The sequence below is a fragment of the Bos indicus x Bos taurus genome, chromosome 15 (assembly GCF_003369695.1).
Source record: "Bos indicus x Bos taurus breed Angus x Brahman F1 hybrid chromosome 15, Bos_hybrid_MaternalHap_v2.0, whole genome shotgun sequence".
NCBI classification, from domain to species: Eukaryota; Metazoa; Chordata; class Mammalia; order Artiodactyla; family Bovidae; genus Bos; species Bos indicus x Bos taurus.
The window spans coordinates 21769547-21793449 of record NC_040090.1 but is presented as its reverse complement, the minus strand read 5'-3'; the positions used below and the strand labels follow the sequence as shown (position 1 = coordinate 21793449).

At 37.2% G+C, this 23903-nt stretch overlaps 2 protein-coding genes across 10 annotated transcripts in view; one reads left to right on the top strand and one right to left on the bottom strand.

The window, feature by feature from the left end:
- The window catches only part of DNAJC24 (DnaJ heat shock protein family (Hsp40) member C24), a 78401-nt gene extending 61588 nt beyond the window's left edge, over nt 1-16813 (top strand). The window contains exons 4-5 of one of the 2 annotated variants that reach the window (XM_027562767.1): nt 7184-7252; nt 14347-16813. In XM_027562767.1, the coding sequence (XP_027418568.1) occupies nt 7184-7252; nt 14347-14477 (200 nt within the window). In that variant the 3' untranslated portion in view covers nt 14478-16813. The remainder of the gene's footprint in view (nt 1-7183; nt 7253-14346) is intronic. The other variant, XM_027562768.1, reaches the window with a different exon arrangement.
- The window catches only part of IMMP1L (inner mitochondrial membrane peptidase subunit 1), a 76132-nt gene continuing 64936 nt past the window's right edge, over nt 12708-23903 (bottom strand). For 4 of the 8 annotated variants that reach the window (XM_027562763.1, XM_027562761.1, XM_027562764.1 and 1 more), the window contains 2 exons: nt 16889-16999; nt 15893-16058 (listed from right to left, as the gene is read on the bottom strand). In XM_027562763.1, coding sequence (XP_027418564.1) covers nt 15990-16058; nt 16889-16999 — 180 coding nt within the window. In that variant the 3' untranslated portion in view covers nt 15893-15989. Of the gene's footprint in view, nt 13739-14362; nt 16059-16888; nt 17000-23903 lie in introns of those variants that run through there. The other 4 variants (XM_027562758.1, XM_027562759.1, XM_027562765.1 and 1 more) reach the window with 3 other exon arrangements.

The window sequence follows — 23903 nt, the reverse complement described above, 5'->3', positions numbered from 1 at the left end:
TCAGTATCTCCATTTGATTTTAGGAATTTGAAAATTGCTTATAAAAATGTGCTGCAGGTAAAACTTGAAGATAAGCATCAGCGGGCATGTTTTTTTTTTTTGGTGACTCTTTCTGGGAAAAGTAAGTATGTGAAATGATGCAGAAAATCCATCTAGACAGTTAGGGACTGGCATTTCTTCAGAGAGAGAAGATAATATAGATAAAACTTTCTGTGAGGGTCCCCTTGCTTCACCTTATTTGTGACAAGAAGGTGACCGTTCACATTGTTACTTTTATTTGAATACAAATAACTGTTTTTGTAATTTCTCAGTGATCTTGAATAAAAATTTGGCTACTTTCAAATAAAGCTATAGAAACCTCTGGGCAAGACTGTAGTTATACTCCTGTAATACTTGGACATAATCGGAAGTTCTAATTTAATAACAAGAAAATGTAGGGTTTTAGGAAGTTTGTTTCTCATCTTTAACCTCTTTCCCAATTTCTACTCGAGTAATTGACCCAAATGAAAACAACGGGTTCAAAACCGAGTCTGGGCCCACCTTTCCTATTGCTTGTTTTCAACTCTCAGACTTGAAATCTTTGTTTCGGGTTACACTCTGATTACTTCTGGTTTGCTCAGTATATAACCAATGAGTTAAAAATGAAGGTTGGCATTTCTTCTTTAATGTGGGTTTTTTTTTTTTCCCCCTCTAAGTAATCTTTTTATCCTCATAGCTACCACAGCAATCCATGCCCAGATTATAACATACACTTAGGCTATTTCCACAGCTGCTAATTGGCTTTCTCCAAAAGTCATTTTCATTTTGATTGATTGAGCTTTCTTTATTCTCACTCTTGTTTAAGAACATATATAACTATACCCACTCCCTAACACAACCTATTCACCTGGAATTTAAATGGGACAGAAGCTTTTAAGTTTGACCCTAGTTACTCTTTCCAACCTCATCACCAATCATAAACCTGATGTGAATCTTCTCCCCATCCATTTAGGGATTCCCAAACGCGTCTGCTTATGCTATTTGTAGTTTTACTCAGAACACCCTCCCCTTCTGTTGCTTCACAGCGTGTTCTTTGTTCAAGATAACAATTCTAGTCCTATCTCCACTCACACCGCCCCCCACCCCCATGAGAAGCCTTACCTGACTTGCTAATCTACTGTCATTATGTCTGACCTCTGAATTTAATCCACAAATTATTTTGATACCCCCCCATGGCGCCTATCTTTCAGTTCTGTTTGATGCTTTGGAAGGACTAAATAATAATTTGGACAATGTCTTTGATAATAATGGATCAATTCTAATGGTACTGACAGTAGTAAAGTACATACAATTTCTTAATACTGTTACAAATCCAGACAAGGTCAAAAGTGGCTGCCATCCTACAATGTGGTACCCGAGGCTCCCCAAACCGCAACAGTTGAATCATTGTCCTATGCTCTGTTATAGACAGGTGAACACAAACACTGTGAGTTAATAATAAGTTAAAAGAGCTGCCATTTGTCAAGCACTGGAACTATGGCAATTGTCTTTTAATCGTTGCTTAACAACCTTGTAAGGAAGATATTAGTATCTGTTTTCCAGAGAAGGAGTCTGAGGTTCAGAGTTATTTGACAAAGGGCACATAACTAATAATTGATTGAGGGGAAACTCAAAGCCCTTCTCTGACTTTAATCACTGTGCTGGGTTGCCAAGTCTTGAATAGGTGTGTATAACCTACTGTTTTAGTTCCAAATAATTAGGAATGAGGCAATTTAAGGGTCAGAGTGAGAGGCCAGGCTTAATTCTGCTGCTGTGTTCTACTTTTCTGTAGTGAAACATGAAATTCAGTTTCCGGACTCATTTGGTACCTTTCATCAGCATGAGGTGTACGTTCAGCTTGTGAAAGCTCCGTAGCTCAAGTCCATAATTAAGGCCCAAGTTTGTAGTTTTTCATCAGCATCTAAAGCCTTGCAGTTGTGACTCTTTAATTTCATCTAAGAAAGAATTATAGAGCTTTATGATTTAATGAGCAGGTTTCAAGTTAAACATTGCTTGATTCTGAGTCTCTTACCAAGACAGACTGTTCCAAGAACAGTGACTGTTAAGGGCAAGAAACAGATTTTCTTCAAGTTATTTACTATATGAAAAATGATTTTTAAGTAAAATTATTTTTAAGAAGGAGGTGATTGTTTAAAATTATTTGGTTTTAAAACAGCAAGATACTGAGTTTAGATCTAACCTAAAGGAAAATACTGCTGTTTGCATTTACCACACTTGATGGCATCTGTCAGTTTGAAATAAACTTTTAAGTATTTTAAATGGCATAAAAATAAATACAGTAAACTGCTAAATAAGAGTGTTCAGGGGACTTGCTCACTTGAGTAATACACAGCAGTCCCATACTTGAATAGTAGGGACAGAGTTACATTTAGACTGGATCTTTTGGTCAGTAGTGGGTTGAATGGTTGAATGAGATTGTTAGATATCTCATCCATAAAGTTAAATTCTTCTTCTTGGTAGCTTTTTGTTGCTGTTATTTATTTATTTTTACTTATTTATTTGAATTGTAGCTACAGTTAGAAAAGGTTTCCCGGGATTAGGAAGTGTAATTATCTAGGCAGCAAACAAAGAGCTGTTTTAGAAATTTTACTATCATTAGGAGGAAGTTTTAAAGGACTGGAATTCCATTGTCTTGTAAGAAGTAAGAAATATTTATTGATTCCCAAATGGAGCTGAAAAAAACCTTTCCTCTTTTAGAAAGTTGTGAATGACCCAGCGAGAGCTCTAGTAAGCTTTACTGAACCAAGCTGCTAATAGTTATTTAATGTTATTCTTCAGTGTGAAAGAATCTCCGTAGATTTTCCTTTTAATCTCTTTGAATTGCAGGCTCATAAACCTCTCTGATGAGTCCTGCCAGTGTTTTCTTAGATCCCACTGTTGAGACAATGGAGCCACAGAATTCTTTCACTTCTTGTTGTCAGACAAATCCAATAGAACACAAGGTCAGAAGGGCCTATACTTCTAAAGGTTGAAAGATTCTTTTTCAAGTAACCACATAAATTGATTTTATCATTACATTGGTAGGGAATCTCTATTTAATGATAGTGCTCTGTTTTCTACATGTAAGTAAATCTGGAAGTTGTTCTTGTCTCCATATTTGCCTGAGCTTTGTCAGCACAGTACTGGGTTTGACCAGACCTTAATGTTCCTGTATACCTTAGAAAAAGCTGAACCCATTCACTTCAAAACAATCTGGAATCACATAGTGTCGCTGGACTCAAGATGGAGTTCACCAAATGCCAGGCAATGTGTCTTCTTTCCAAAAGACTGTTATTTTGTTTTTTTAAGTTATTACCATATTGTAGCTAAGATTCCAGATTAAAATCTTGGATCTGTCTATTTAATTAAATCTCTAAGTCAGTTTCTGTTTTCTCAACATTTTTAGTAGTGTCTTATGAAGAACTTTGAGATAGGATTTACATTTTTCAGATACATATTACAATATTTCATTGTAATGAAAAATATTTATAATATGTAAAACTCAAAAGAAAACAAACATGTCTTTTGCAGATACAATGCATGATTAGTAGATAATAATCAAAGCTAATTACAGGGTTCCAGTGAGTTACTTTAAGGGCTAGGGAGGAATTACATTTTCTAATTATAACTACAATGGTGGACAAGCAGGGATCATTGTTTAAAAAGGAAAAAAAACACATTGATTTGTTTGTGCTCCTTCATTGTAATCCTAGTGTTGGGGGGGTACTGTTGCCCATTCCCTGGACACCTGCCTCTTAACAAAAGATCGTGATCTCTCCCCTCCCCCGCATCCCCCCACTTAGATTCACCTTTTCCTTGTGTGTACCCCCTCTGCTCATTATACAGTTCTCCAGGGATCCAGTTTTCCTCTGACTTAATCACCCCCAACCTTTTTCAGAAGTTGTTAGATTATGGTCCTTTCAAAGGATACACAGTTTCTTATGGTGCTCTTTACTTCTTTCCCCTAATTTTTCTCTCCTTATTTCTGTTTTAAAATATAGCCGTTAGAGTTCTAACACACTAAAAGTTTATTGAAGTATATCATACATACTGAGAAACGCACCAGTCCTAAGTGTACAGCTTGATGAATTTTCAAAGTAAACACATCCATCTAATAAACCAGCACCCCCAGAAGGCCCCTGTGATTCCTTCCAACCACTGCTCACTTTCTCACGCCCAACACCACAGGATAGTTTTGCCTGTAAAATTTTATATGATACAGAAATCAAACAGTTGCAGGTACCCTCCACTTTTCAAAAATTCGCTTTATGCCATTTTGCTTTCATGAGAGTAAACTTTCACTTAATGGGAATAAAGAGAATGTTCACTTTTATGAAAAAAGGTGAAAAATGAAAATAGTGTTCCACATTTGCTTTTCTGTGAGCCCCTTAGAGAGGTAGCATGCACCCTGAGCCCCGAGCAGCAGAGTGGCACCGCCAAGCTGTTCCCCCCACCTCTTTGGGAACTGGTGTACATTCAGCACCAAGCCACCATAGCTTTGAACCGGATCTGTGAGCATCTGTGCTTTATCTGGAATTATTTTGTGCATCCATTAGGAAGATGTGTCTTGAGGTAATCGCTTCTTTGCTTTTCCCACCTTGGCTTACAAAAAAAGCTTTCATGGGAACACACTACTTTAATTGCAGGGGAAGCCTGTGTTCTCCTTTGTCTCAGATACTGACCTTTCAAACCAGAATCCCCACAAAACTTGGTCTGTGCACACATAGTATTGAATCATCAGGTCGATATATAAATATTTAGATGGCCATAGAACAGGAGAATGTTTTAAAGACTCCTTTTAACTCTGACCTTGGGTAAAGTGCTAACCATTTTTGTGTTATATTTTCTTTCCCTTTACCATGAGATGTGGTCTAAACTGATATTTCGACTAGGTACTTAGCTAAAGTTCCTGTGCAGAAAGAATTTAAAAAATAATAAAAAAGCAAAAGCCACTTTTTTTGAGTAGGTGGAATAATAGAAAGGGTTCCCACATGAAATAGTAACTAAGTGATGATAACAGTGGCTTCCTTGTAGAGCAGCAGAACAATACAAACCCGGCTTGCTCAACAGTTACATTTGCCACTTACGTCTCACTAATTATTTTAAAATAAAAATGGCATAATGAATACCTATGGATGGATTGTCTTTTTGTACAATTAATGTATTACAGATGTCCAGGATAGGTTCGATTAAGGTTTATTCATCTTGTCATCACCTCTGGTCTGATTTCCTCTGATTTCAGCATTACTTAAAATATCTATCTGTTAAGATACCCTGAATATAGGCAACTTGATTGTAAATTATTTATACCTGTTTTCTCCTTAACCAAGCCCCATTAAGTACCAGTTACTCCCATTCTTCAGTTCTAAAACAGTGTTTCATTTCTGCATTCAAGTAAATTATCTTGGTCCTCCCGAGTAAGAAATTGAAACATGATAAAATCCGTGAGACTTTTAGGTAAAAATTTTCTCTTTAATTTAGAATACTGAATAACCTGTGGCCAAGTAAACTTATATAGAATGTGGAAATTAAATTGGTTTCTTCAGAAATGACCTTGCATACTGATACATAATACACTTTGGATAGGCTATTAAGTGGACACACAAAGATGGAAGAAACACCCCTTGGTCACTCTGCAGAAGTCTTTATCTTTGAGTTTTAGCACAGTTTAATAGAGTGTTGGTAACCAATAAACATGAAGTGATATAAAATTTGACATACCTTAATAGAAAACCGTGGTGAGTTCAAAATATTGTAAAATCTTTTCATCTATTTTAAAATTGTGTAACTCACCAATAAATTTTGAACAGGCAGTTATTAAATATAATTAAGTTGCAGGCATTCACATAACGGAACAAAAGGAAGCACTCTCAGCACGTGAACAAGAGACTAGTGAGACAGCTAAAGACGTTTTCATTGGGATGGAGGGGTGGACTTCAGTGGTTTCTTTTAGGCATTGACTTCTAGAAGAACAGTACAAGCATACAGGAAGTATAACATGCCTTTAAAAACAAAGACAAGTTCTTCTCATCTGTAGTTGTTTACTTTGTCCTAAAGTACACTTGTTTTAAGCAAGAGTGCATGCTTATACTACCTAGACCGTCCCTACTAAATTCCTACGAAGGTGGAATCCCAGGTTTCTTTGGACTTTCCATCTGCAGGGAAAACTTTGGCCCAGGAAACAGCAACGGAACATCAACACAGAAAGGTTGTGTTGCATGGTTATTGACATATTTTAAAATAATTTTTCTTGTAAGTTACCTGTCACTGTCTTGTGAGCAAATAAAAATCAGATGACCAATAGCCACTTACATTTGATTAGAACCTTATTCTTTAAAACACTTTTAGCCTGATCTCAGTTGATTGAAAGGCATAATAAAAATATGTTTGACATAACAAAATTCCATAGACCAGGTGGCTTAAACAACAGAAATTTGTTTCTCACAGTTCTGGAGGCAGAAAAGTCCAAGATTGAGGTTCCAGTTGATAAGGATCTTGGTCAGGTCGCTTTCTGGCTGGCAGAGGATCACTTTCTTGCTGTGTCTTCAGGATGCTTTCCTTTGGGAGTGGAGAAAGACCTCTCTCTTCCTTCTCTTGTAAGGCCATCAGTTCTATCAGATTAGGACCTTAGTCTTCTGACCTCATTTCACCTTAATTATCTCCTAAAGGCCTTATTTCCAAATATGGTGATGTTGGAAACTAGGGTTTCAACATAAGAATTTGGGGGATGGGACATAATTCAATCCAGACTGACCCTTATAAAGAAGATGAGAGATAATCTGAAATACTTAAGGTTTGACAACTAGTAAAATATTATAACCAAGGTTCAAATAATTTTTACCTGACTCCACACTGTCCTCCTTGGTCACACAGATAGTTTATCTGAAAATTTCCCCCTACAAAATGCAGTTCATTAGTTGATTGCAGAGTCATCAAAACCAACTTCATGGTTTTACTTATTGCATACTTGTAAAAAATGGCATTTTTAAGATGTTCTGGATTTTTTTTGTCAGCTGAAGTCAGGCAGCTTTAAAATTGCTATCAAAAGTAGTAAGCTAAGTTTTAAAATTAGAGTTGTAGTGACCAGGCTGGAGTTGCCTGCTTAGCATTCTTCATGGTTATAATTTAAATATCAAAAGAAAGTATCTCATTCTATATTTTACAGAAGATGATCTAAGAAATATGGGACCAGTAGATGCTCGAATATATCTTGAAGAAATGTCTTGGAATGAAGGTTGGAATTATTTTTTTCTCTTGATTACAATCAGGAAAAATATTAGGGACTTTGAGGGAAAAAAAAAAAACCACACAGGATGTTTAGAAATCTTAAAAAGAAATAACAGCTTGGCTTTTTACATATATGTGGTTGTTTTTGTTTGGAATATTTTCATTCTAAACTTCAATTATTGGTGTCCCCCTGTGTGACTCATTCCCAGTTATTTTTCTGTCCTAATTAGATGTTAGGTACTTAAGGTTTCATGTGGATTCCTTTTTTAAACTACTTTGATTTTTGGTTTAGTCTTCACCTGTATAAGAAGGAAAATAAAGTCAAAGAGGTAATTTCTTCCATCCTATGTTGACAGTTGAGATGAATTTCTGTTAGAATATATGTAGAAGGGGAAAAAGTGGTAGCAGTGACAGATTTTATTTTATTGGGCTCCAAAATCACTGCAGATGGTGACTGCAGCCATGAAATTAAAAGACACTTGCTCCTTAGAAGGAAAACTATGACAAACCTATACAGTATATTAAAAAGCAAAGACTTCACTTTGCCGACAAAGGTCTGTATAGTCAAAGTTATGGTTTTCCCTGTAGTCATGTAGATACCAGAGTTGAACCATTAAGAAGGCCAAGTGCCGAAGAATTGGTGCTTTTGAATTAGAAGACTCTTGAAAGTCCCTTGGACGGCAAGGAGATCAAACCAAGGACTGATACTAAAGCTCTAAGTGGCCACCTGATGTGAAGAGCCAGCTCATTGGAAAAGACCCTGATGCTGGGAAAGATTAAAGGCAAAGGAGAAGGAAGCAGCAGAGGAGGAGATGGTTAGAGAGCATCACCGACCCAATGGACATGAATTTGAGCAAACTCTAAGAGACAGCAGAGGACAAGAGCCTGCCATGCTGCAGTCTGTGAGCTTGCAACTTAGTGCAAGCAGATGCAACTTAGTGAATGAACAACACAAATGTTTATTTTTGTTTCTTTATATGGAATCATAAATTGTCAGAGCAGGAATTTTGGAGCTTTATGTTTATCCTTCCTTTTTGATTATGTCTTAGGTGGAAAAGAAATATCTGTCACTCCTTTTTACCAACCACGAGTCATGTCTTTTTCTCCTTTCCCATTAATAGAGTTCAAAAACTTAAATCTAACTTAATTTTTCATTCTTTGACTAGTTCTGTGAATTGCTCTGGTGAAATTTTATTCAGTTCCCTTTTTTACAAGTGGAAGCCATGAATACCACACTTCCATGTTTCTCTGGACAAATGAAGAAATCTTACTGTTTTCTAGAATTTGTGTGCATTTGTGTGTGCTCAGTCACTCAGTCACGTCCCAACTCTTGGCAGCCCCATAGACTGTAGCACACGAGGCTCTTCTGTCCATGCGATTTTCCAGGCAAGAATACTGGAGTGGGTTGCCGTTTTCTCCTCGAGGGAATATTCCTGACCCAGCAATCAAACCTGCGTCTCCCACATTGGCAGGTGGATTCTTTACCACTGAGCCACCTGGGAAGCCCCTCTAAACATATTCATATACTCTTAATCCTATAACTTTACTATTCACCCTGGAGTACAAATTCCTAGGAATCTATAAAAATGTATTAGTAAGTGTAGATAAGTAGAAGATAAACAGCCTGTCCTTTCCAAAACCTAGTTTACTGGAATATTTTTTAATGGCAAATTCTCAACTTGGTGCTCTCAGGAAGTTGCGTCTCAAGCTGTATTGACCTAGGAGGGGAATCACGTTTTTGTTTATGAGCCACTGTGCCTCAGCTGCCAGTGTAAATCCTGAGTAGAGATTCTTACTTGCAGTGAATATTGGAAGACTTGAGGTTTTGCGTAACAGGGCTCCCAGGGTTTATGATAGTTTCATCAGAGTAAAACAGGAAGAGCCGCTGGGCTGTGAAAATAAAATATCCCAGTGACACTGGTTTCACTGCTGGTGTGTGAAAGGGATAGACTACATGTTATTTATCAGGGAGATCTTCCCAGCTAAACAGTATTTTTTGAAGATACAGTATTACTAGTTTATCAATCTGTGTATGTGTTTAATCTCTTATTGAACAAATTAGTTTTTGTTGTATTTCATGTGACTAGTATGTTTTATTTACTAATAAATCCTGATAATATGAAAATAGTGAAAACTGGTTTTTTAAATTTTTACTTCAGTAACATTTTAAAATCTAATTTAAATTTTTATTTTAAATTAAGGCTATGGATTAGTGTTGTTCAAGCATCTGTTCAGTCAGCAAATATATGGTTTTAATAACAAGTGAAAATGCCAAGATATTGAAGGACATGTACAACATGAAATCATTAAGAATTATCTTAAATCTTGCTGTCTTTGGGACTCCATAAAGTACAGTACATTCCCTGGCAGTGAAGAACATAGAAGCATCCCAGCTACAGCCAATGGAATCAGTTGGAAGCAGCTACAGTTAATCTTAAAAGCATAGACTGTTCTTAGATACTTATTTACATTAAGGTTTTTTTAAATCATTGTAAAGATAGAAATAATCCTTATCCTTATGAGAGAAAATACTGAGCAAGAGCTGCATGAAGATATTATTTTTGCAGGAATATTTAAAAACTGGTCATGTGAGTTTTGCAATTGAATTTGTGATTTTGAATTGTTATTTGCAATTACAAAGAGCAGTCTTGGCAGATGAAGTTAAATAGAAAGTGAGATCAACTGAAGTAGGAAACAATCAGTTGATGATGTGCCTTCATGGTTGTTTTCAGAATAACCTTGGAAGGTAAAGACCCAGAACAGGAGAAAAGTGGATGAAATCCTACATGATAAACATAGCCAAACTATTAACTTCTTGGTCTAAGAAGGACCAAGTAGGAAATGATGCATTTTATTATGCTTAAAATTGAGGCAAACCTGAAGAACTTGAGAGAATGAAGTTAGCCATTGCCTTTACACTAAGTGTTATAAACTCGTATGTTTTGTCTTCATTCAGTATATTTAAAATTATGATTTCTGTGAAGATAACACTTTGTTAAGTGATAGTAGAATAATTTAAGAAGAAAGTTAACAAGATGTAAGTTAACATTTGGAATCACTGATGAAAAAACTCCACAGTAGCCCATGGTGGTCTCTGCATCATTTACTAAGCACAAGTCACCTCACAGTGTTTCTCAGTGTTCAGTGAGGTGGTAAAAAAACAAGAGGGAGATTTAAGAAAAGCAATGATTAGAATATGCTTATTTTTAGACAATAAAAAAAAATCACTTTGGAATCATGCTGTATTACACAATATGTTAGCTCAGATTAGGGAGGGATGTTAGCATTTTAAAATTCAAGATTAAATTATTTTTCTTTACAGATTAAAAAAAAAACATTTTTTATTTTTCTTTACAGATAAAAAAAAACATTGTGGTGAAAAATAAAAAGCAGCATTGTGAATTAATGTTTCCTTCCTTTCCTTTCCTAGTAGCTCAGCTGGTAAAGAATCCACCTGTAATGAGTTCCCAGTTCAATTCCTGGGTTGAGAAGATCCCTTGCAGAAGGAATAGGCTATCCAACCAGTATTCTTGGGCTTCCTTGGTGGCTCAGATGGTAAAGAGTCATCCTGCAATGCAGGAGACCTGGGTTCAATCCCTCGGTTGGGAAGATCCCCTGAGGAGGGCATGGCAACCCACTCCAGTATTCCTGACTAGAGAATCTCCATGGACACAGGAACCTGGCGGGCTGCAGTCCATGAGGTTGCAGAGTTAGACATGACTGAGCGATTAAGCACAGCACAGCATAGAAAAGTCTTAGAAAAATCTAAGCTTCTCTCCTCTTTAATGGGCTTCCCTGGTGGCTCAGTGGTAAAGAATCTGCCTGCAATTCAGGAGACCCGGGTTCGATCCATGGGTCGGGAAGATCCCCTGGAGGAGGAAATGGTAACCCACTTTAGTATTCTTGCCTGAAAAATCCCATGGACAGAGGAGCCTGGTGAGCTGTAGTCCATGGGGTCGCAGAGTCAGACCACGACTGAGTGACTAACGTTTACTGATAAAAGAAACATGTAGAGTTGGCTTTTTTAGTTGATTGTCTTCCTAAGACCAAACCTGGTTAGAGAATAAATACAAAGCAGCTGATTTTTTTTTTCTTTTCATGGCATATGATGAGATCTGATGTTAAAAAACAAAGTTATGGGATTGAATGAAGATATTTGGTTCCAAATAGGAAAAGGAGTACATCAACGCTGTATATTGTCACCCTGCTTATTTAACTTATATATAGAGTACATCATGAGAAATGCTGGGCTGGAGGAAGCACAAGCTGGAATCAAGATTGCCAGGAGAAACATCAATAACGTAGGATATGCAGATGACATCACCCTTATGGCAGAAAGTGAAGAACTAAAGAGCCTCTTGAAAGTGAAAGAGGAGAATGAAAAAGTTGGCTTAAAGCTCAACATTCAGAAAACAAAGATCATAGCATCTGGTCCCATCACTTCATGGGAAATAGATGGGAAACAGTGGCTGACTTTATTTTTTGGGGCTCCAAAAAATCACTATCACTGCAGATGGTGATTGCAGCCATGAAATTAAAAGACACTTACTCCTTGGAAGGAAAGTTTTGACCAACCTAGACAGCATATTAAAAAGCAGAGACATTACTTTGTCAACAAAGGTCCGTCTAGTCAAGGCTATGGTTTTTCCAGTGGTCATGTATGGATGTGGGAGTTGGACTATAAAGAAAGCTGAGCACCGAAGAATTGATACTTCTGAACTGTGGTGTTGGAGAGGACTCTTGTGAGTCCCTTGGACTACAAGGAGATCCAACCAGTCCATCCTAAAGGAGATCAGTCCTGGGTGTTCTTTGGAAGGACTGATGTTGAAGCTGAAACTCCAATACTTTGGCCACATGATGTGAAGAGCTGACTCACTGGAAAAGACCCTGATGCTTGCAAAGATTGAGGGCAGGAGAAGGCGATGACAGAGGATGAGGTGGTTGGATCGCATCACCGACTCAATGGACATGGGTTTTGGTAGACTCTGGGAGTTGGTGATGGACAGGGAGGCCTGGTGTGCTGCAGTTCATGGGGTCACAAAGAGTCAGACACAACTGAGCAACTGAACTGAACTGAAGATATTTGATTATAAGTATCTTTAGAGATTTAGTTCATTTATCCCTAATTTTTTCATGATGCTAGTAAAATAATATGATCAGTAATTATTCTTCAGTGACAGTAAAATGAAATAACCAGTGGATCAGAGATCTTTCAGGTAAAAGAAAAACGTATTTCAACTTACCAGAAGATGAGAGACTTATAAAATTTCCACCATGAGTAGGCAAAATGTTGCACCATATTGCCTCCTTTGGGCATCTCACTTCAGTGATTGTCCTTTTGGTTCTTTCATCCTTTGTAAACACCAAACAGCACACACACGTAGCCCCCACTGAAAGAACGCCATAGTGTTTGTTTATATATTAGGTTGGTGCAAACGTAATTATAGTTTCAGGCCATGAAATTTAAATCATTATAACCAGGCTAAAATACATCTTTATTAATCAAAATAGGAACCATTACAGTCAACACATTTTTTGCCAATGAGAAATGCGTGTTTATTCCCATAGCATAAAAATCCATGCTTCAGGATTCAGCAAACTCTTGGAAAGCGTTTTCTGCATCCTGCTGGTTATGGAAGCATTTTCCCTGCAAACAGTTGTCGAGATCCTTGAAGTGGTGGTTGGTTGGCAAGAGGTCAGGTGAATGTGGTGGATGAGGCATAACTTCGTAGCCAGTTCGTCCAACTTGTGAAAAGCTGGATGTGAGGTGGTGCCGTCGGGTGGTGGTGTGGAGAGAACTGGGCCCACTCTGCTCACCAATGCTGGCTGCAAGTGCTGCAGTTTTCAGTGCATCTGATTTGCTGAGCGTACTTCTCAGATGTAATGCTTCTGCTAGGATTCAGAAAGCTGCAGTCAGACTGGCAGCAGACCACCAAACGGTGACAAAGGACCTTTTTTTTTTTTTGGTGCAAGTTTGGCTTTGGAAAGTACTTTGGAGCTGCTTCTTGGTCCAGCCACTGAGCTGGTTATCACTGGTTGTTGTATAAAATCCACCGTTCATCTCACATCACAATCTGATCAAGAAATGGTTCACTGTTGTTGTGTAGAATAAAAGGTGACACTTCAAAATGACAATTTTTTTTTACATGCAATGAGGCATCCACTTATCAAGCTTTTTCACCTTTCCAATTCGCTTCAAATGCTGAATGACTGTAGAATGGTCAGCGTTGAGTTCTTCAGCAACTTCTGTAGTTGTAAGAGGATCAACTTCGATGACCGCTCTCAATTGGTAATTGTCAACTTCTGACGCCAGTCACCACACTCACCTTCAAGGCTCTCATTTCCTTTGAAAAACGTCTGGAACCACCACTGCACTGTACATTTGTTAGCACTTCCTGCGCCAGATGTGTTGCTGATGTTGCGAGTTGTCTCCACTGCTTTACGACTCATTTTGAACTCAAATTTGCTTCTTGTTTAACATCATTTCCCTAGTCTAAAATAAATATAAACAGCAAATAATTATTCATTAGCAAAAAAACATAAAAGTGAGAAATGTGCATTAAAATGATGACCACATTTAGAATGTATTCCAATATCAACCTTGCACCAACCTAATATTTTAATCAGAATTCCTCAAATAGTGTGATACCAGAAGAGACAGCAATCTGCTGAATTCAGCAGTTTTTTCTGAAATGATATACTGCAGGCAAAGGGATGCTCCTTGACAATAAGACAAGTAGGGCTATTTCTTTTTCCTGCACAGTAATACTTTAGAAAAACACAGTGCAGAAGAATATAAAATTTATATGAATCTTAAAGAAACATAAGACTTCAAATAAATTTCACTGATCACTTCTGAGCATCTCCTCTCCCCCAGGAGACTTTTGGCCTAGTGTTTCATAGTTTCCATCCTTCTCCTCCACAGATAATGACCTTCTAGTAACTAATTTTTAGAAACACTGCCCATATACATTTTTTCATTTATATATATTTTATATTGACAGGTCTTTTATTTTGCACTTTTGTGAAATAGTTGCACTTTTTAAAAAGGTTGTGAATTTACATGTATTTACATGTAAGTGTTTTTTATTTTCTTTGCAGATGATCATTCCTTTTCTCTGAGCTGTCGATGTGGTGGAAAATACAGTGTTTCAAAGGATGAAGCAGAAGAAGTTACACTGATTTCTTGTGATACATGTTCACTAATTATCGAACTCCTTCATTATTGCTGACATTGTTCACTAAGTGGAATTCTTTAGTGTATTCAGACACATGGAGGAGAGGCCACTCCACCCTGTCCATTCAAGCAAATGTATAAAGCTGATAAAAAAAAAGGATTTCTTTTTTTTGTCAGCTCTATTTTTGCAGAGAAAAGATAAGACTGTCAAGCAGAGGCTACCTGGATTAAGAGAAAATTAATTTCATCATTCATATGTATTTATATTTATAGATCACAAGAAAGGGGTCTTGAATTTAAATTTATATTAAATAAATTCCCACCTGAAAACTTTATTATTGGTTCATTTTCCTATTGGTACAAAGTACAAATTTTCCTTTCTTCGTGTATGTATGTCTCTTTTAATGGGTCATGCTGCTGCTGATGCTAAGTCACTTCAGTCGTGTCTGACTCTGTGCAACCCCATAGATGGCAGCCTACAAGGCTCCTCCGTCCCTGGGATTCTCCAGGCAAGAACACTGGAGTGGGTTGCCATTTCCTTCTCCAATGCATGAAAGTGAAAAGTCAAAGTGAAGTCGCTCAGTCGTGTCCGACTTTTTGTGACCCCATGGACTACAGCCTACCAGGCTCCTCCATCCATGGGATTTTCCAGGCAAGAGTACTGGAGTGGGGTGCCAGTGCCTTCTCTGTTTAATGGGTCATAGAATCATCATATTCTTTTGTAGTTGCTATGTTTTTGAAGTAACTTGATATATCTAGCTGCTAAAGTAATACACCTTTTACACAACTCTCTCAAATCTCAGGTCATTAGATTAGAATCTTTGTGAATAACATGTAAGCCTAGCTTCCCCATGATGAAAGTTGAATATGGATATTCATTAGGTTATCTCAAAGTTAATAAAGTGAAATGGCAACTGTAGAAAGGATAGCCCTGGAGTCAGAAAACATGGCTATTGTGTGGCTGGTATGATGAAATGGACTTTTTAAGTGTGTTCTTATTGATTATAGCTAACTATAAAGACTTTGATTTTCTATATATTTACTATTCTATGCACAGAGTAAGTCAGAACTCATTTAAAAAAATTTTTAAGAAATCTTTTATGGGATCACTGAAACTTTCTCCCTTAATTTCAAATGACTGAGCCAAGCATATGACTTAGCAGCTTTTTATTAGGTTAAACTCTTGGTATTTATTATTGGTTTGGACTTAATAAGACTAGTTACTACTCTACTTTGTTAATGTAGCTAAAGTATTGAGGCATATTCAAGAGGAGTAAATTATTTTCATTATACCTATACAACCAAAAATTTGAAAGTGAGGTTGTTCTAGGTTTTCCCTAAAAATACTTTTATATCTAAATTTAGATGACTTATTTTGGATTATATTTTTATCCATATATTTTGAACAAATATAGCTTCCAGAGTGTGTGGTGCTTATTCTTTATATTTAACAATTAAAAATAACTAAAATTGAATAACAAATAGTTTATTAGTAAGTACATGGTTTTAGTGACAGTAAACTCATTTGAACAGAAGACAATAATCAAATCAAAAGAATAAATGTTTGCTACTCATCAGAGAATCTGTGACCATTAGGGCTGTCACGTAGAAATCCAAAATCATTCAGAGGCCAAATCTGTAAAATCAATGTGATTAAAGACAATAAAGCAATGTTATTAGCATCATCATATTTCCCTTGTCATCCCTTTCTCCTTATTCTACAATCAAGAACAAATTTTCCACATCAAAATAACACTGTAGAAAGTAAATCTGTATTTGTGTACATACTTAAAATCTAAAATGTGCAACATTCAAACATTATATAAGAAATAAGATGTTTATGTGTGTATACTTTCTTTCACGACTGTCAAAATTAACTGTAAGCCTAAGCACTTGAGTATAACATCTGCTTAAGTGTAAAAAATCCTGTAAATTATCCAACAGCACCAAGTACTCATGTCTGTTTTTCTCCTTACTGCCTGTGACAAAATGGAAAGGCCAACAACAACAATCTTTACTCTGACTCAGTGATTTACTACAGTGATGCACATGACTCTTAGTAACTTACTAACAACTTACTAACAACTGGAACATCCCTGCATTCCAGCTAGCTGGACTCTAGACTGCTCTTCTGCAAATGCATATTAATATGTGCCCTGGGTATGAATATGATTAGAAAAGTTGTATGAGAGAAAATTAAAATTTTGGAAAGTTAAAAGCTTCTTATGCTACCACTAAAGTAATTTGAACTTTGTTATTCAAACAAAAATATTCTCAATTACCTGTGCTAATGGGGGAGTGGTAATGTTTATTATAGCTATTATGGTTAACATGTTCCTAAGGTGTAGCCATTGTAACAGCCTAAAGATTTCAAAGATCATTTGAAAGAAACTGGTTTTCTTTTCTTGTTTTTTTTTTCCCCAGCTCAGAAAAGAAGCCTGCATCTTAAGCAGAAAACAGTAGTACCTTAAGGAAGATTCGTCCTCGTATTAGTCCATATGGAACAGGTCCATAGTACCTGGAATCTGTAGAATTCTGTAGATTATCACCTTCTAACCAGACATGACCCTTTGGCACCTAGAATTAGAGAAGAAAGCACCCCCTTTCAAAACAAATATGGATACTATGAATAAAAAAATTATGTCTTTTGGAGGTAGCAAGGAATGTCCTAAAGTTCTTTTGTAAAATATAGTCAGACCCTATGGTTTGCATTTTTGCTATTATCTCTGTCAAAATAAAATAAATTTTACTAAATATTAGTAAGGAGTATTAATATTTCAACTTTTAAAAAGACCTATCTCTTTTGCCACATGGTTCCCAAACATTAATTTGTTATACAAACCCCAAACTGAGGTTATGAGAGATCAAAACAGTGTGACAGGGTCATTAATTTAATAGACTTCAAAAGAGGTCATTAGGATGCTGACTGAAAATGTGCCCCCCTGTCTCAATAACAGCATAAGCAGGGCAGCCACTCACTCAGCAACATCCTGGGGCCAATACCAAGGCCAGACCTATTAGAATGTTCATGATGAAGTAAGTGGTAATTGATTGTGACATCAATTACAAATAATCTCATCATTTTATTGGAGTGGGCTTGTCAGAATTCTAATTAAGATCCTTGTTCTGCCTTTGTACAGGCCATATCTTCAATGTATTATATACTTCAATAATGACCATCAAGAACTAGAAGGACCTATTATAAAATCATCAGTTGTGAAATTAATGATGGTGACCCTCTACTAAATGAAAAGATCTTATATATGTCCTGTGTATTAACTGGTAAATAACATAAATTTAAATTTTTACTCAATGACAATCATAAGCATATTTAGAACATGTTACTGTAAAAAGTGCTCTGTGATATGAGACATTTGCCTATTAATGTCTGTTCAATATAAACTTTAAAAATTACTCTCCACCAATTGTTTTTAAAATTGTATTTTAAAGTTTCTTTTTTTTACAGTTTTTGTTACCCAAGAAAGCTGAATTACTGACTAGCCAAAACGATCTATTGGGAAGGAATTAATTTTCACTATTCTTTTGACTGGTTATTACCTGGGAACCTTATGTGAAGAAAAATAGTCCTGTTAGGTTTAGTAAGAAATGACCGATTTTTTAAATGTCACAATTTGTTTTTTTAAAGACCATCTTTTAGAGCAGTTTTAGGTTCACAGCATGAGAGAAAGGTACGGAGATTTCCCGTATGCCTCCCACCCCCCACACGCGTGGCCTCCCTATTACTGCCATCCCCCACTAGAGTGGCATGTTTGTTACACCTGGTGAACTCACACTACCATCATAATCACCCAAAGTCCCACAGTTTACTTAGGGTTCACTCTTGGTGGTGTACATTCTGTGAATTTGGATGAGTGTACAACATGGATCCTCTACCACAGTATTATACAGGATATTTTCACTGTCCCCCAAATCCTTTGTGATCTGCCTATTTCATTTCTCCCCTCACCTCCACTGCCATCACCTCTGAATTTTAACTTTTGGAAAAATTAATTTGTACAAGCATGTAAAATATGAAGTACACTTTACATCAGATATAATTTTGGAATGTCTTTATGTAGAAATATTAGCCCAAAATGAATCAAGCTAAATATTTTCATTTAGATACACTTAAGTGTCAAATCTATTTGAAGAGAAAGAATAAAAGTGTTCTGAAAGAATATCAGATATTGTAAGATCATTAGCTCCTACTGGTGGAACTACTATAGGTTCTAGGGACAATAGCATAGTTAGTTCATACCTATGTCGTAAGTTGATTTATATGCTGTGAAGCATAGGGCTGCTCAAATAGAAAAATGAGTACATCTCAGGTCACAGATGAAAACAACAAAATAGTCTATCTGGAAATAGTATATGTGGGCTTCCCAGGTAGCTCAAATGGTAAAGAGTCTGCCTGCAATGCGGGAGACCAGAGTTCGATCCCTGGGATAGCCAGGGAAGATCCCCTGGAGAAGGGCATGGCAACCCATTCCAGTACTCTTGCCTGGAGAATTCCACGGACAGAGGGCCTGGCGGGCTGTATAGTCCATGGGGTCTCACAGGGTCAGACACGACTGAAGCAACTAAGCAGCAACAGCATAAAGTACACAAATCAAGGGAGCAGCCTCATCACTGATGGTACCTTTAATAAGAGCTTCTCTATAAACTCCCTGGTGGCTCAAAGGTTAAAGCATCTGCCTGCAATGCGGGAGACCTGGGTTCGATCCCTGGGTCGGGAAGATCCCCTGGAGAAGGAAATGGCAACCCACTCCAGTATTTCTGCCTGGAGAATCCCATGGACGCAGGAGCCTGGTGGGCTACAGTCCACAGGGTTGCAAAGAGTCGGACATGACTGAGCGACTTCACTCACTCACTCACTCACTCTCTATAAACAGGAAAACCTTCAAGTTTGAGTCTTAAAATCAGTCACCTTTGCTGACCTACCCTTCTATCAATTACTATCAATTCATTATGTTTGAAATTACTTTTGGAACACATACTGATTTTTGATATGGGGTAAGGGTGTACACTTTAAAATCAATTTTATAGACATATACTTTACAGTAAAATGGGACTCATTTTAAGTTTTGACAAATGTGCACTCCTGTGTAATTACTTACCACAATCAAGATGTAGAACATTACTATCATGCCAAGTTCCCTCCTTTCCAGTCAACCTCCCACCCCTATACTTGGTACTAGGCAACCAGCGATCTGTCTCCTGTTACTAGAGCCTAGTTTAACTTGTTCCTAAATCTCATACAAAGGAGACTGCACGGTACATACTATTTTGTGTCTGGCTTTTGTTGAGCAGTTTTTAAATGATTAATACCTGTTACATGTATCAGTCTTGCATTTCTTTTTACTGCTGAGTATTGTTGTTCATTTGCTAAGTTGTGTCCGACTCTGTGACCCGATGTACTGTAGCTTGCAAGGCTCCTCTGTCCAGGCAAGAATACTGGAGTGGGTTGCCATTTCCTTCTCCAGGGATCTGGGGGGTCAAACCCGTGTCTCCTGCCCAAGCAGGTGAATTCTTAACCACTGAGCCACCCGTGAAGCCCTTCTGAGAATATCCCATTGTAAATCACAGTATTTTTTCCCATGAACCTGTTGATGGATATTTGAGTAACCTGCAATTTTTGGCTATTAAAAATAAAGCGCTGTGAACACTGATGTATACACATCTATTTTTTTCCAGTAAATACGTAAGGGTGGAATTTCTGGGTCGTAAGTGTATGTTTAACCTTAAACTTTTCTAAAATAATACCATTTCACATTCCCAGCACCAGTGTATGTGTGTTTCTGTTGCTTTATAACCTTGGTATTTTCAGTTTTTAAAAGTTTTGCCTGTCTAGTAGGCTATTTTGTTATCACACTGTGGTTTTCACTTGCATTTCTCTTAAGTATGTTTCCTAGTACCTATTAGTATATCTTTTGTGAAATGTCTACTGAAAAATATTTTGCTCATTTTAAAAATGAATTCTTGTTCTTCATTTAAGAGGTCTTTTTTATATACCTTGAGTACAAGTCTTTTGACAGGTATTGCAAATATTTCTTCACAGTCTAGGATCTTTTGTAAAGACCATATAAATTACACTCTTAAAATTTCACTTGGTTCTTTCTTCTATTTAGCACTTCTTCCCTTCTTATATTTACCCTCTAGATCCTTGAAAGTATTTATAATTAATGTTTTAGAGCAGGTGTCCCAAAGTTTCTAGGATCTAATGCCTAAGGATCTGAGGTGGAGCTGATATAATAATAATAGAAATAAAGGGCACAATAAATGTGTTTGAATCATCCTGAAACCATCCCCTGCGATCAGTGGAAAAACTGTCTTCCAGGAAACTGATCCCTGGTGCTAAAGAAACTGGGGACCACTGTTTAAGAGCACATGACTATTACTTCTGTCATTTATCTCTGTCATTTCTGGATCTATTTTTCTTCTGTCATGGGTTTCATTTTCCCACTTCTTTACATATCTGTGACTGAGCTGAACACTCATTTGTTGAGCGGATTTTGTTTTAAGACAGCGTTGAATGTTGAGGAGGTCTGTTTGGTTTTTAGAAGGCAGTTAAGTTTGTGAATCAGCTTATTCCTTTCAAGCCTTGTTTTTAAGTTGGGTCTCATACTGACTATTCCAAGGGCTAGTCTAGCCTACTCCTAAGGCATGATATTCCACGGTCTCTTCTGGATACTCTGGATATTCAGTGAGATCCTTCCCCTGTGGCTGGTAAAAACTCCAATGGCTCTCAGCCCTGTGTGACCTCTGGAAATTGCTAGGCTGATCCCCACTAGTTGTTCTTTGCTCAGTCTCTAAGTTTCACCATGCCTGCTAATTTGCTTCAGTTGTATCTGACTCTGCAACCCCATGGACTGTAGCCTGCCAGGCTCCTCTGTCTGTGGGATTCTCCAGGCAAGAATACTGGAGTGGGTTGCCATTTCCTCCTCCAGGAGATCTTGCCGACCCAGGGATCGAACCCGGGTCTTCTACATTGCAGGTGGATTCTTTACTGTCTGAGCCACCAGGGAAGCCCAAATTTCACCATATGTGGGCACAATTCAGTGTTCAGCCCCAAATCCAAGAGAACACTTGTGCGTATTTCTCAAGATCATTCTGTGGCTCTTTTCTCCCTAGTGGTTTGATGCATAAATTCCAACCACTTAAATGTCCCTCTACCCTAATCTCTGTTTCCTCAACTCAGCAACACCACTGTCCTTTGATTGAATTTTCCTTCCTCGGAACCTCTGCAAACTGCCTTAAAGGCAGAAGTAGGGGAAACTATAAGGTTTGTTCGTTTCCCTTCTCCAGGAGTCTGGCGTGTACTGCCTGCTGAACACTGTCTGAAAACACTTATTTTACATAGTTTGTCCAATTTTCCAGTTCTTTATGGAAGGAGAGCAAGTTCAGCACCAGTTACTCCATAATTGCTACATGTTCAAATTATCTAATTTTTACAGTCTTATTATTTTTTTTTTAGCATACCTCATAACAATATGAAGAGAATCCTTCTGGTTGAGAACTAAAAATTTTAAAGTAAGTAAGGTGTGATTTGGCATCTCTACCTTGATTCCCCTTCAGTGGCATCCCCTGTGTGTTTTCATTCTATCCTTTGCCTATTAAAATCTCAAAAAGATTTGCCAAACTCAGCATGCCATATGTATAAGCAAGGAAGCTGAATATGGTATTTCTTGCATCTCAAAGTTGACAATAGAATAAATATTCCTCAGTAGGCAGAAGTAAATAGAGTTTATTTATAGAATAGTCACACCCAGCAGACAGCTATAAGGACTTGGGGCTTCCCTGGAGGCTCAGTGGTAAAGAATCTGCCTGCCAATGCAAGAGATGTGTATTTGATCCCTGGGTTGGGAAGATTCCCTTAAGAAGGAAATTGGGTCTCTCCCACTCCAGTATTTCTTGCCTGGAAAATCCCTTAGACAGAGGAGCCTGGCAGGCTACAGTCCATGTGGTCACAAGAGAGTTACAGTACTACACAATAACAATAGGACTTACATGGATACAGTCAGTGAAAAAAAATTACAGGGTATGCTTAGGTATAATTACTTTTAAAAAAAAAAACCACAAAATTTTATGTATTTCAAAATTTACATTTTTGGGACCAGTATGTATTACTTGCTGCTGCTGCTGCTAAGTCGCTTCAGTCGTGTCCGACTCTGGGACCCCATAGACTGCAGCCCACCAGGCTCCCCCATCCCTGGGATTCTCCAGGCAAGAACACTGGAGTGGGTTGCCATTTCCTTCTCCAATGCACGAAAGTGAAAAGTGAAAGTGAAGTCGCTCAGTCGTGTCCAACTCTTAGCGATCCCATGGACTGCAGCCCACCAGGCTCCTGCGTCCATGGGATTTTCCAGGCAAGAGTACTGGAGTGGGGTGCCATTGCCTTCTCCCATGTTACTTAGATAATTCAATTACATATATATGTACATACACATATATGTGTCTTAATATGCCTAGTTATTTTAGTAATACTTGTACTTTTTTAAAAAGGGAACATTGTCCATCACAGTGCAGGTCAGGAAGAGCTTTACTGAAGTAAAAACAATTTTTTTTTCTTTGCTTGTGTGGAATTAGACCCAACTCCCAATCCATACAGCAGGCGCTGCTTCTTTGCACAGTACAAGTAAATGACTGCAATTATAGTATTGTCACTAGACCTCTGGGTAACTATTAGTCTAGCTATGAACTTATTTATTTAAATAAATATAAAGTACAACACATTTTTGGTGTGGGTCCAAAACTTAAAACCTGACCTTTCTGCTCAGGTGAGTGGAGTGGAATGAAGCAACAAACAGAACAAAAATTTCCTAACTCAAAACACAGTTATTGTCTGTTGGATTAATCTATTGGTTATCACTAAGTTCAAAATTCAAACCAGGTAAGAAAAAAGTTCTATAGCAATATTATTATAATAAAATATTAACAGATAAAATATATTAAAATATATTTTATTTTTTTATTATAAATTTATTTATTTTAATTGGAGGCTAATTACTTTACAATATTGTACTGGTTTTGCCATACATCAACATGAATCCTCCATGGGTATTTTAAATTATTTGTAAAAAGCCATTATAACTTCCCAATTAAAGTAGAACTCATATTTATAATAAATGTTTTAGAAATGGCCAAAAGTGGAAATCCTAATTCCATGTCTTTGTTCATCATTTCTCATAACCAAAACTTTTAAAAATAGCTAATTACTTTTTCTGTTTGTACTTCTGGAAATATGCCATGACAACTTGAATGAATGCACAAGACTGAGTAAGAATATATGGAATATATGTCTACAATGCCACTTAGAAATTTTTGCTCAACTTTAAATTTTCCCAGTGTCTCAGATAAAGCTAGCTTTAGGGCTAACTTTTAAAGCATTAAAAGAACCCTTAAATCATTCTTGGTTTTTCCTTTCTACGTCAGAGGTTTACCTCCTGAGCTATGATAAAACCTAATCTCAGGGCAGGACAAA